This window comes from Hemitrygon akajei, chromosome 2, assembly GCF_048418815.1.
Source record: "Hemitrygon akajei chromosome 2, sHemAka1.3, whole genome shotgun sequence".
NCBI lineage: Eukaryota > Metazoa > Chordata > Chondrichthyes > Myliobatiformes > Dasyatidae > Hemitrygon > Hemitrygon akajei.
Genome location: NC_133125.1, coordinates 96,784,184 through 96,796,202, shown reverse-complemented (window position 1 = coordinate 96,796,202; position 12,019 = coordinate 96,784,184). Strand labels below are relative to the sequence as shown.

Here is a 12,019-nt window from a genome sequence, read left to right as displayed (position 1 = left end):
AATTCCACTTCCCATTCCCCATTCTGACATGTCAGTCAATGGCCTGCTCTACTGTCGCGATGAGGCCACACTCAGATTGGAGGAGCAACAACTTATATTACGACTGGGTAGCCTCCAACCTGATGACATAAACATCAATTTCTCAGACTTTCGGTAATCCATTGCCCCGCGCCTTCACCATTCTTCATTCCCATTTTCCTCCCTCAACTTATCTCGTTATCTGCTCATCGCCTCCTGCTGGTGCTCCTCCCCCTTTTCATTCTTCCATGGCCTTCTGTTCTCTCCTATCAGATTCCCCCTTCTCCAGTCCTGATGAAGGGTCTCGGCCTGAAATGTTGACTGTACTCTTTTCCATAGATACTGCCTGGTTTGCTTTCATGTTACATGTTGGAAAAGACTTAGCAGGGTGAGGTAGGATTTCAGTTTTGTAGTTTCTTTTTCAGTAATTCATGGAGCAGTTATACAGGGAATGTTCCAGAGAAGCCATACAACGGAATACAAAAAAAAATGCTGCCTCTTCCATTCACTTGGTGTGTTGAAACATGTCTCTGTGAGCAGGCCATTTTTGCTGCTGTACATTGGCGACAACTAGCAGAGAACCTTTCTGAAGAATTTTTCCCTCTGTGTTAACGTGTACAGTACTGTGCAAAAACAAATCTGTCTGGCAAAGATGCTTTCAAAAATAACGCATTGAAAAGTTTCTAAATATCAAAAAAATACTATAAAGAACAGTAAACAGTACTAAGGAAACTAAATCAAATCAATATTTGGTGTGACCACCCTTTGCTTTTAAAATTGCATCAATTCTAACTGCATTGTCGTGCAGTTTTATAAGAAAATCGCGGCTGTTAGGTTGTTCTAAGCATCTTGGAAAACTTGCCACATTTCTTCTGCAGACTTTGGCTGCGTCGCTTGCTTCTGTCTCTCCAGGCAGTCGATGATATTGAGGTCAGGGCTCTGTGGACACCATACCATCTGAAATCTTATGAAAAATCTAAAGTGCCTAAGACTTGTGCACGATGCTGTATACTTCCAAAGATCTTTGCCCAAAACACAGACATATAAATATTTATGTGAATAAAAAGATTCTGGTTTGATTAACCATGAAAGAACAACTTTCTTTGAGTTCCTGCATATTCAGTTGGTTACATTCAGGCAAAAGACATGATCCCATAGTGGGTGAACATAACAGCAACAATGTCATTCCTCTGATTACTCAAGATTAGAAAATGTCCCTGGAAAAATACATTAGTGTTACTTTCCAAATCTCAAGGACAAGCTTATTGCTCAATTACCATCAAAAGGTTTAGAGGATGCTATTGATAGTTTTGACAAATTTGTTTCTAATTTAACATATTCACCAATCCAGCTGGTAGGCTTATGTAACGAGGACACAGGTTACCACCTCAATCAATCAGCATGCATGAAAAAAAGGGGATGGTTTGATATTCTGGGTTGAGAACCTGTAAGTCTAAAGGTATCCAGTGTGTAGAATGGTAATGGGGAATCGAGACCGAGGCTGGAAGTTGATAGGTACAGTCCGATGAGTGGTGGGATTTATTGATGAGCAGAACAGGTCTCATTGACAGTAGAAAGAGGGGGAGAGGGGAGGACTTGCCTGGTGCTGGGATCCTGTTGGAGTTGGCAGAAGTGGTGAAGGGTGATGTGTTTGGATACGAAGGTTAGTGAGGTAAAAGTTCAGGACCAGGGCAACCATCTCTGCTCTACCTAGGTCAGGATGGTGGTTGAGAGCAGATGTGTGGCAAATGGAGGAAACACATGTGAAGGCACCACCAACTACAGACTGATGGTTACTTTTTCCCCCTCAAATTACTTGACTCACTGAGTTCCTCAAGCGGTTTATTTTTTTGTTTCAGGTTCCAGCTTGAGCTTGAGCAGTCAGTAATTGGATAAGTCCGATGGCAGTCCAAGTAGTCTATTTTCTATCATTCAATATACCAGACAGACTTGATTTCAAATTGTTCCCCTGTGGTGTTCAGAATGAAAATATTCTTATGGCAGTCAGAATGAAAGTATGACCAAATAACCAAGTAAAGGAGAGCTTACAAATTTCCTATCTTAACTGTTTCTGGGAACATATTCCCAATTTGTGCTTGCCTAATCCAAACCATTGAAATGGTTCTTTTCAACTACCTTCTTCTATCACTGGATGGGTACTTGATATTAGGCCTGGACAGAATAGGCCGAATGGCCTGTTTCTGGGCTGTGTAACTCTATGACATAAGCACCATAGCCAAAATCATAAATAGCTTCTCTTGTGTATGTGGCTTTAAACATAATTTTCCTCATAAACCTTGAGCCATCAGCAGGTTTTGATTCAGTTATTTATATCTTTTTCAATAACTCACCTCCGTTGCCCAGCCACTTTTTTTCAAGCTTACTGTTGAAAGAAACTCATCATTAATGATTCATAATCATATATGTCATCATTATATATCATACTAATCTTTGACAATACTATCAATACACATAAGAACAGATGCCCAGCCATTTCTTCTCAAAAGCTCTTTTGATTCCTTCATAATTTCTCTGGCTCCCCATTCTTCTGTTTTTTGTAGGCACTTCATAGGGAGTCACATGGTCAATCTGGCTATAGCCTCTCACTGGTAAAAGCTGGGCCAATGTCTGGCAAGTAGCAGTGAATGAACAGGAACTTTGAACAGAAACGATGCGGAGACCAAACCCAAAACATTTGAAGGAAACGGACTGTGCTGGATGTACTTCGCTGGCCTGGCAACATGACTGGAGAGAGAAAGTAATTTCACGTTCCAGGCTGATGATCTTTCATAATAAATGGGGAAAAAGAGTCACAGGTTAATTTTCTTTTAGATTCAAAAAGGAAAAGAAGGTGGTATGGGAAAGGGCGAAGTTATACAGTGGAAAGAAAGGGATTTGAAATGCCAGGAGGGAACGTATTAGAAATGGATGGAAATATAACAAGTAAAGAGCTAAATGATTGGGCATATGTAAAGGAGTGTCAAGTAGGAAGAACAAAATTAGTGTGTATAATTGCGGAACTCGGTGTTGAGTTGGGGAAGGCTTCATTTTGCTTAGTTGGAAGATGAGGTGTTGTGCCTCAAACTTCATTCAAGCAGCGCAGTGGGCTGAAACAGAGAATTGCTCATTGTGTGTATCTGAGGCAGAGAAGCTGATGGGAGTGTAGGGAGGAGAATAAAGTGGGATCATTGTAGGATTAGAGTAAATGGTTAGCACAGACTTGTTGGGCCAAAGAGCCTATTTCTATACAGCATTGCTCTAGGACACTGTGACTTATACTTCACCATATATGAAACTCCAATTAAGATTGCCTGGGTATGATTTCATCCTTTTCCATCACAACTTTAACATCCTGTTGACTTTGATCATGACTCTGAATTAATAATTCCATATCATTTCCTTCTCTTAATATTTTAACCTTTGTAGTATTGTCCATCTTGCAGTACATAAAAAATTCCATTAAAAAAATAATGTTCTCTTTCCTCATTATTACGTCAGGTCAAAGCAACCAGCACCTATTGGTCAGCTGTCAACCAATCATCAGTAGTTATAGGAGACTGAGTACAACACCCATCAGCCCATTGTCCCCTTCCTTTTACATCAACTTTAAAATATTTATCCTTGTGATTAAAGCCCGCCATCAACATTCCTCTCTGTTTCTGGATCTTCTTCCAATACCATCCTCCTGTTCTTCCTTCTGACTGTGACTTCTCATGAATCATCCTTTCCACTTTATCTACCAATCAAACTTGTGCTTCCCAAATGCCTCCTTTCTATTGTCTTCTGTTCTAATAGGAAATGACTCCACTGCCACTTGGTCCTGTCAGATCCCTCTCAAAGCCTACATACTTAAGCCGACTTTGGTCACCTTTCATAGAGTGATAGAATTGTTGCTGTACTGAAGAGGTCCAGGTGTAAAAACCCTAGTAGAGCAATCCGAAGAGGCTATTCCTCCGCTTTCCCCCAACATGCTGTAAATTGTACTGCTAATCACTTCTTTACTAACACTTTCCTGCAAAAATGCTGCCAGATAATTGGATGTTGCTCTCACTATTGTTGGAGTTACAGAAGCTGTTCATTGCATGTTATTTAAATTGACAAGGATGGTTTTATTGATAAATCAGCAGCAGGACTGCCCTTTCTGATATTCTTCCGTTCAGTGGTAAGCAGAGCAGTTTAATTATTTTCCTGATAATAATTACATCTTATATACTCTGTCATGAGAGGGATATACTAAATTGGGAATTGACAGGCCCAACTTGAAATTGTGCTTTATAATGCCTCTGAAGATCACACACAGATTGTAAAAGTACACCTCATTTATACACAGCCAGAACACAGCTGCGAACATTTTAAAAGCACTGTTAGCCTCATGTACAAGCGGTCCAGTTTCAACCAGCAGATGGGGAAAAAGCCATGACTGATTTTGCTGAGAGAGCTGCCACCCATACATACAACTCTCGCTATGGTCCTTACTTATCATTTGAATTCTTAATTGCTCCTGCTTTAAACCTTACTTCACCTCTGACACTCCCCTGTCTGGCTTTAAACCTTGTGCTGGCTTTGACATTTTAACTGCAGCCCTTCTGCTAAAATGAAAGCTGTGATTCAAACAGATACAGTAAACATCCCAGCATTAGAACTTGCTTTCCCTGATCATTAAACAATATTTAAAATTATATCTCCTATTCTTCAAAAAGTTTTTATTCAGATTTTTTGTAAAAAAAATCATAATGCAATTTTATTATATGTTCTCTGTATTTGTTATATTTTTAAGCACTAGTCCCTTTCGTCTTTAAATCTGGGCTACAGTTTAATATATGTTGCTATACTACTGGGTGTAGCAGATACCAGTTTCATCTTTGAACTTGGTTCATTCCTCGTTGAATTCTGCATGCTGTCATTTTTCCTTCATGCAAAATTTTCACAGCTGTACACACATTTTTAATAGTTCCATGTCACCGCAGTTAGAGCCAAATGTAAAGAGCATGGTGCAAACAGAATTCTTGCAAATTTCTGTGTGTCAAATTCAGGAAATGACTGACTTTATTTAACAATGATTACGTTACATAATGGCTTTGTTTTACATATTTCTTTCAGGGAAACCTCAATGCACTGGTATCCTCAGTAACTTTACATAATATTCAAAGGTAGTCAAGCTTCCAAAGCAAAAGTGAAAACAAAATTGATTGCATTTTTATTTAGTTTTACAGCATATTGCAGTTCTATATTATCATGTTTCATTAGCAGTTTGCATATACATTTATGAAATACGATAAGGTGATAGAGCATTTTTTTTGTAAACGTATGAAGTGGAAACATTAGAGAAAAATTGTACATTTTAAAAAAAGTAGATCAAATTCTTGACTGAAGTTGCAGGCATCATATGAAATGACATGTACTAGCTTGGCGTGGATGTGTATGGGGAATCGAAGTGTGCAGAGGCCACTGTAATGATGGCACTTGAAGCAGCAGATTGCAGCGATTCCTGTCATACCATCCAGGCAGTTATCCCATTAATTGCCATTGATCGCTGACCTCTTGGCCTATGCTCTCCCTTACCCCTCCCTGGCTGCAGAACCGCCACCTGGAACTCCAGATGCTTTTGCCCAACTGCTGACCTGTCCATACTGCGACCGAGGTTACAAGCGCTTGACATCATTGAAGGAGCACATTAAATATCGACATGAAAAGAACGAAGACAACTTTGCCTGCCCTCTGTGCAACTACACATTTGCCTACCGCACCCAGCTTGAGCGACATATGGCTACACACAAGCCAGGGAGAGATCAGGTGGGGCTCATGGATGGGTATGGGTAACCCTTAGAGGATAAATATCATTTTAATTGCCATTGGCTATTAATTTTTTATGGCATTTTGAAGATGCAAATCTTTAATGGTAATAGCTCTAATTTAGGTTTAAATGGTTTTTTGATGGTCTCTTCCAGGATGATTTAATATCATGTACTCACGACTGAATGAGCATTTTAATATCCAATTTAGAAACATTATCAGCACTTGAACTCTGTTTAAGTTTAGCTTAAGTTTGGGGTTTTACCTTCATTTTCAAAATCTCATTAAAATGGTGTTTCATCTCAATAATACTGCTGTGCTTGTACCCTTTAATCAAGTTCGACGATTCATCCCTGTGTGGCCTATGGTCCAGCTAATAGCAGTCACTCAAAGTAACAGTTTCTTTTTAATATTGTTACCGCCTCTGCTGATCGTTCACTTTCTCTGCCAGTTGTGGTCGTTTCTTGCTTTAATAATTACGTACAACTTCCTTCCACTACAGTTTAAGTTTCATTGAACAAGTACACAAAGATTTCCATTTTTAAGTCATTTTCTTATTGTGTAAGTTTATCAGTTGCTGCTGAATTTCCCCTGCCTCCCCAAATCCCTTTCCTCATTTTAAAAAAAAGTCCTTTCCTTAAAGAGGCTTTTACTTAATGTTTGTGATGCAGACTTTAACTCCATACTGTATTACAGAAGGTGGAAAAGTTGAGTTTACACAAAACTGTTCCTCCATTCTTTGGCACACACTCACACCCCATCTCAGTGGAATACTTTGTTGGATTAAATATTACTAAACCATTTGTGTTATGCTGTGTAACTTCCTCTGCCTCCTCTTGGGAGATGTGAAATACCATATATCGTAAATAGCAGCGCAAAACTGTATTTATTTCATTGTTGCCATTTTAATAGAATGACTTCATTCAAATATTTACCTTTGCACTTGACAGCTTTGTTACTTTGGAAGATGAGATAATTATTCATAACATTAGCAAAAAATCATTCCATTGGTAACTTTAAGTAATAATGCATTAGTGCTTACGATAGGCAGGTTTCATCTGTCTTTCAAATGAAACACTTACTTACACTGTAATTTTAATATTAAAAAACTTCCCTTTTCACCTTTGGTGTAGGGCCTCCTCCATGAAAAATTGATTTAAAACTGTTTTCAGGAATCAGAGAATGTGCTTTATTAAAAACACAAGGTTCGTTTTATCCCAGCGTTGTTATAAAGGATGACTGTAATATTTTGAACCTGATTTCTACTCTCCTTTAAAGGTTCAAATATTACAGTTGCCCTTTGTCGGGAAAATAATTCACGCCTACAGAATAATGATGTCCTCAATTTTACTGATGGCACTTTAACACGATAAAATAGGATCTAGCGAGCATTACTCAAACCGTCACACTCAGACACTGTGGGCACATTCTGGTATTTCCGTTTATTTCAGCCGCTGCACTAAATCTGTAGTGGAGATCCATGGTTTTTCAGTGTTTCAAGTGAGGGAAGCTGCACTCTTTTTTTTAATTTGGTTTAAGTCGCTGCTTGCAGAATTTGGCATAATGTGAATTGTCGACGGTGTCAAATCACTGGAGGATCAGTTATATTAAAGAATGCCACCAATGTGGAGAGCACCGTGCAGCTGTAGTTGACAGCTTTCCATCAATATAACACCATTTTACATTCTGTAAGAGCTTTGCACAAATATTTTTGTTTAGCATTGATGTAATTGAATATAAAACCCTTCATTATTTTACATAAAGGTTTAAGAGCACTGAGAATACCCCCATTCTTGAAAGTGTATGCCTGTGTCTTGTAGCCTGATTCACACTAGTTTCAGTGTATTTGGCTGGCTTAAAATTTTCCCCAGTGTGTGTCTTATGTTGTTTCTTTTGCCGTTGCCATTGTTTTTAAAATTTATTTATTTGTGTTTAGCTTCAACACTGCAAAAAAAAAAAATCCCATAATTTAATCACGGTACTCCCACATAGTAATTACAAATGATTGTTTCATATTAACAGAGGCGCAACTAAAGTTTGCATCAGTTCTCTAAGGATTGAGGGGAGACAAAGCAGCTGTTGCTGTTTGTTTATGCAGCTCAGCAACATATGAGCACCAGCCCCTCACTGGCGCTCTGCAGGCCAGGGTTTGCTTGATCTTTGAAGGTTGCTGCTGTTTGAACAAACCTCCCTGTGTCCTGTCCAACACCATCTGTCTCACCAGGAATGTGGGAAGAGTCAGCACACCCTAGCAGTTGTCACACTGTTCAGTCCTGTTCCCTCGCAAAGCCTTTGTATCTTGCTAGTTTAGAAAGCTGACCTCCTACCTTGAGTATCCGCTGCCATCGATTTCATTTGTTGTCAGTTAATATTCATATTGTGTTTTCTGCCAGATGTTTAAGAAAGGTCAGCCCTGTTGAGATTTTTGAACTATTTTTTTTACAGAATTCAACAAAGAGTTGCATATTAATTCATTTTAACTATGAACCTACAGTTGCAAAAAATACTTAATCTACATTTAATCAGCCAGGTCCCAAGATAAGAATAAATACCTTCCTATTTATGATTTCTATAATATCCATGAGGTTATAAACTGTTACATGAGGACAGACATTTGAGGTGATGTCATAACTATTATGGCAGCATTTTTTAAATTCATAAATTATTAGGCTTATGCAATATGAGACCTTTACTCTATACAAGTTATTTGAAAAACCATTATGTGAAAGATAAACAGGTTCGGAAGCTTGCTGGTATCTGGAATGCTTGTATGTAAATACGTCCATTTGACAAGCTGTGCTGTTAGCTGTGACCATTCACAAATCTCTCTAAGCTCTGCAGAAGGCTCATTTTGTTACCTTCCTTCCACAGCACCACATGCTGACCCATGGTGCTGGTAATCGCAAGTTCAAATGCACCGAGTGCGGCAAGGCCTTTAAATACAAACACCATCTGAAGGAACACCTGCGAATTCATAGTGGTAAGCCCCGAGTTTCTTCTGTCTGTTGAAAAGTTGTACTTTGAATGGTGAGCAGAAGTTTTGCAAAAAAAAAAAATGCTTGGAATGGAGTTTCACCTGCCAGAATCATTGGAACTTAGGGAACAGAACTCAGTGTACTCCACAGGACATCTGTCCATTAAAATTATTATACAGAAAGTCTTAAGGGAACAGTCGATTTCTTGTCCTGGAATATGATTCAAGTAAAGTGATCTGCAGAGCATAAAGTCAAATTTGTTAAATTATTCTTATTTATCTATCTATCTATCTACCTGTTTATTTATCCGTTTTTTGAGATACAGTGCAGAATAGGCCCTTCCAGCCCTTTGAACTGTGCCACCCAACAATCCCCAATTTAACCCTAGCCTAATCGTGGGACAATTTATGGTGAGCAATTAACCTATCAACTGGTACATCCTTGGTCTTTGGGAGGAAACCGGAGCACTGGGAGGAAACCGGAGCACTGGGAGGAAACTGGAGCACTGGGAGGAAACCGGAGCACTGGGAGGAAACCGGAGCACTGGGAGGAAACTGGAGCACTGGGAGGAAACCGGAGCACTGGGAGGAAACCCACGTGGTTACAGGGAGAATGTACGTACAGACTCCTGACAGGCAGTGGTGGGAATTGAACCCATGTCACTGGTACTGTAAAGCTACCATGCTGCCCCATTTTTATGCCGTTTATTATGAAACAATAATTATTATGCATGAAAAATGCAGTGATCCAGGATATGTCATTATTTTGGAGGAAGTAATATTAAATCTTCTTCCCTTTATACACAACTCATTATATTTGATGAATACTATGTTTTTGACATTGGTTTCAAAAATTATGCATATTTACATTTAATGTTTCAATCCTTCTTTTTCAGGTGAAAAGCCATATGAGTGCCCAAACTGCAAGAAGCGCTTCTCTCATTCCGGTTCCTACAGCTCACACATCAGTAGCAAGAAGTGCATTGGCCTGATTTCAGTCAATGGCAGGATGCGGCCCAGCTTAAAACCGGGCTCCTCTCCTACTTCAGCTTCCTCCTCCCCTACCAATTCAGCAATTACCCAGTTGAGGCACAAGCTGGAGAATGGCAAGCCACTTGGTATTCTTGACCAGACAGGACTACTTAAAATCAAGACAGAGCCATTAGATTTCAATGACTACAAGGCCATGATGGCTTCCCATGGATTTGGCTCTTTCCCAAATGGTGGGGTAGGAACTGGCAGCCCAATGTCAATCAATAGCTCAGTTCTGAGTCCCATGCAGCACTTTGGAGTAAGCATGGAAGCACCAGTAGTGAGTTTTGCAAATGTAGCGAACAGTAACTTAAGTGAAGTCCAAAAAGTCCTCAAAATTGTTGACAATACTGTGTGTAGACAAAAAATGGACTGCAAATCTGAAGAGATTTCAAGACTCAAAGGTTATCACGTGAAAGAGGCACAATCTCAAGCTTCCCTGGCTGAGGAGCAAGGAATTACCTCCCCTGTCATGCCATCAGTCGGTCTTCCAGTAGTCAGCCATAATGGTGCCACTAAAAGTATTATCGACTACACACTAGAGAAGGTGAATGAAGCCAAAGCTTGTCTTCAGAGTTTGAACACGGACTCGCAGAGGCAAGTGAACAATTTGAAAAAAGACAGGCTACGGAACATGAGCTGTTCGGCTTTAGATCTTGGCATGGACGAAAAGACGTTTGACAACAACCATGTGTCCCCTTACTCCTGCCAGTTCTGCAGAGAGGTTTTCCCTGGTCCCATTCCCTTACATCAGCACGAACGCTACATGTGCAAGATGAATGAAGAAATCAAAGCTGTGCTTCAGCCCAATGAAGTTGTGACGTCAAATAAGCCAGGAGTGCTGGGTGAAAGGCAAGCGTATATGTTGTCCTCCCTCCTTTCAGAAAAAAATATTCCCAACCCCATAAATGCTTATAAGGACCACATGTCTGTATTAAAAGCTTATTATGCCATGAATATGGAGCCAAATTCTGAAGAACTACTGAAAATTTCCATTGCTGTTGGCCTTCCTCAGGATTTTGTCAAAGAATGGTTTGAGCAAAGGAAGCTCTGTCAATTCTCCCATTCCAGGTCACCAACACTGGAACGGACCAGTGCTGAGTTGGCACTGACTACCACTGAGACTTTCTTAACTAAAGACTGTCTGTCAGCTAAGCTTCCAGCAGCAGTGTTAAAGCCGATGGACTCAATAACATCACCTTCAATAGCAGAACTGCACAACAGTGTTACTAATTGTGATGCACCTCTCAGGCATAATAAATCTCAGTTTATCAGTATTAAACCCATTGGTGATAAGATGGACCACTCAAGGAGCAATACTCCTTCCCCTTTGAATCTTTCCTCTACTTCCTCTAAGAACTCCCATAGTAGCTCATACACTCCAAACAGCTTTTCTTCAGAAGAGCCTCAGGCTGAACCACTGGACTTGTCTTTGCCAAGACAAAAGAATGAACATAAAAGCATTGTCATGGGAAAAATAAGAAATAAAGCCAATAGTGTTATCATTGACCATAACAGTATTTCCTATCCATCAGAGAATCCAGATGAGCCCTTGAACTTGACTTTCCTAAAGAAGGAATTACCTAATATGAACAACACCTTAGATAAAAGCACTAAGCCAATATACAGTACAAATCCATTTAGTGCCAAACCTTTGTACACAGCTCTTCCACCACAAAACGCTTTTCCCTCAGCTGCTTTCATGCCTTCGGTCCAGAATAATATTCCAAATCTGCGACCGTACCCAGGGCTAGATCAAATGGGCTTCCTCCCACATATGGCCTACACATATGCAACAGGTGCAGCTAACTTTGCAGAAATGCAGCAGAGAAGAAAGTACCAACGAAAGCAAACGTTCCAGGTAATAGCAACCAAATGATTCTGTCACATCTTTTCAAACTTCGATGAAAAGATGCATCGAATGTTATGATAGATGGATAAGAAGCTCTAGTTATAGTATGATCACAATATTAGAGTGGTTTCTTGCTATTTGCTTCATTCTTGGTGACAAAAGGATCAATTAATTGGCAGAAAATGATCAACACAAGGACAATTTACACATACAGTACTGTGCAAAATTCTTAGGCACAATTATATAGCGTGGGTACTTAAGAATTTTGCTCAGTATTGTATTTGTCAATTTGGAGTGGAGAGCAAGTTTATAACTCTGGTGGGAGCAAAGGATGTTGGGACTGGTGAGGG

General features: G+C 39.7%; 1 protein-coding gene across 2 annotated transcripts in view; it reads left to right on the top strand.

Moving 5' to 3' along the window:
- The window catches only part of LOC140714608 (zinc finger E-box-binding homeobox 2-like), a 148,052-nt gene that overhangs the window by 128,461 nt on the left and 7,572 nt on the right, over positions 1-12,019 (top strand). For both annotated transcript variants that reach the window (XM_073025960.1, XM_073025951.1), the window contains exons 6-8: positions 5,597-5,811; positions 8,683-8,791; positions 9,682-11,678. In XM_073025960.1, coding sequence (XP_072882061.1) covers positions 5,597-5,811; positions 8,683-8,791; positions 9,682-11,678 — 2,321 coding nt within the window. The remainder of the gene's footprint in view (positions 1-5,596; positions 5,812-8,682; positions 8,792-9,681; positions 11,679-12,019) is intronic.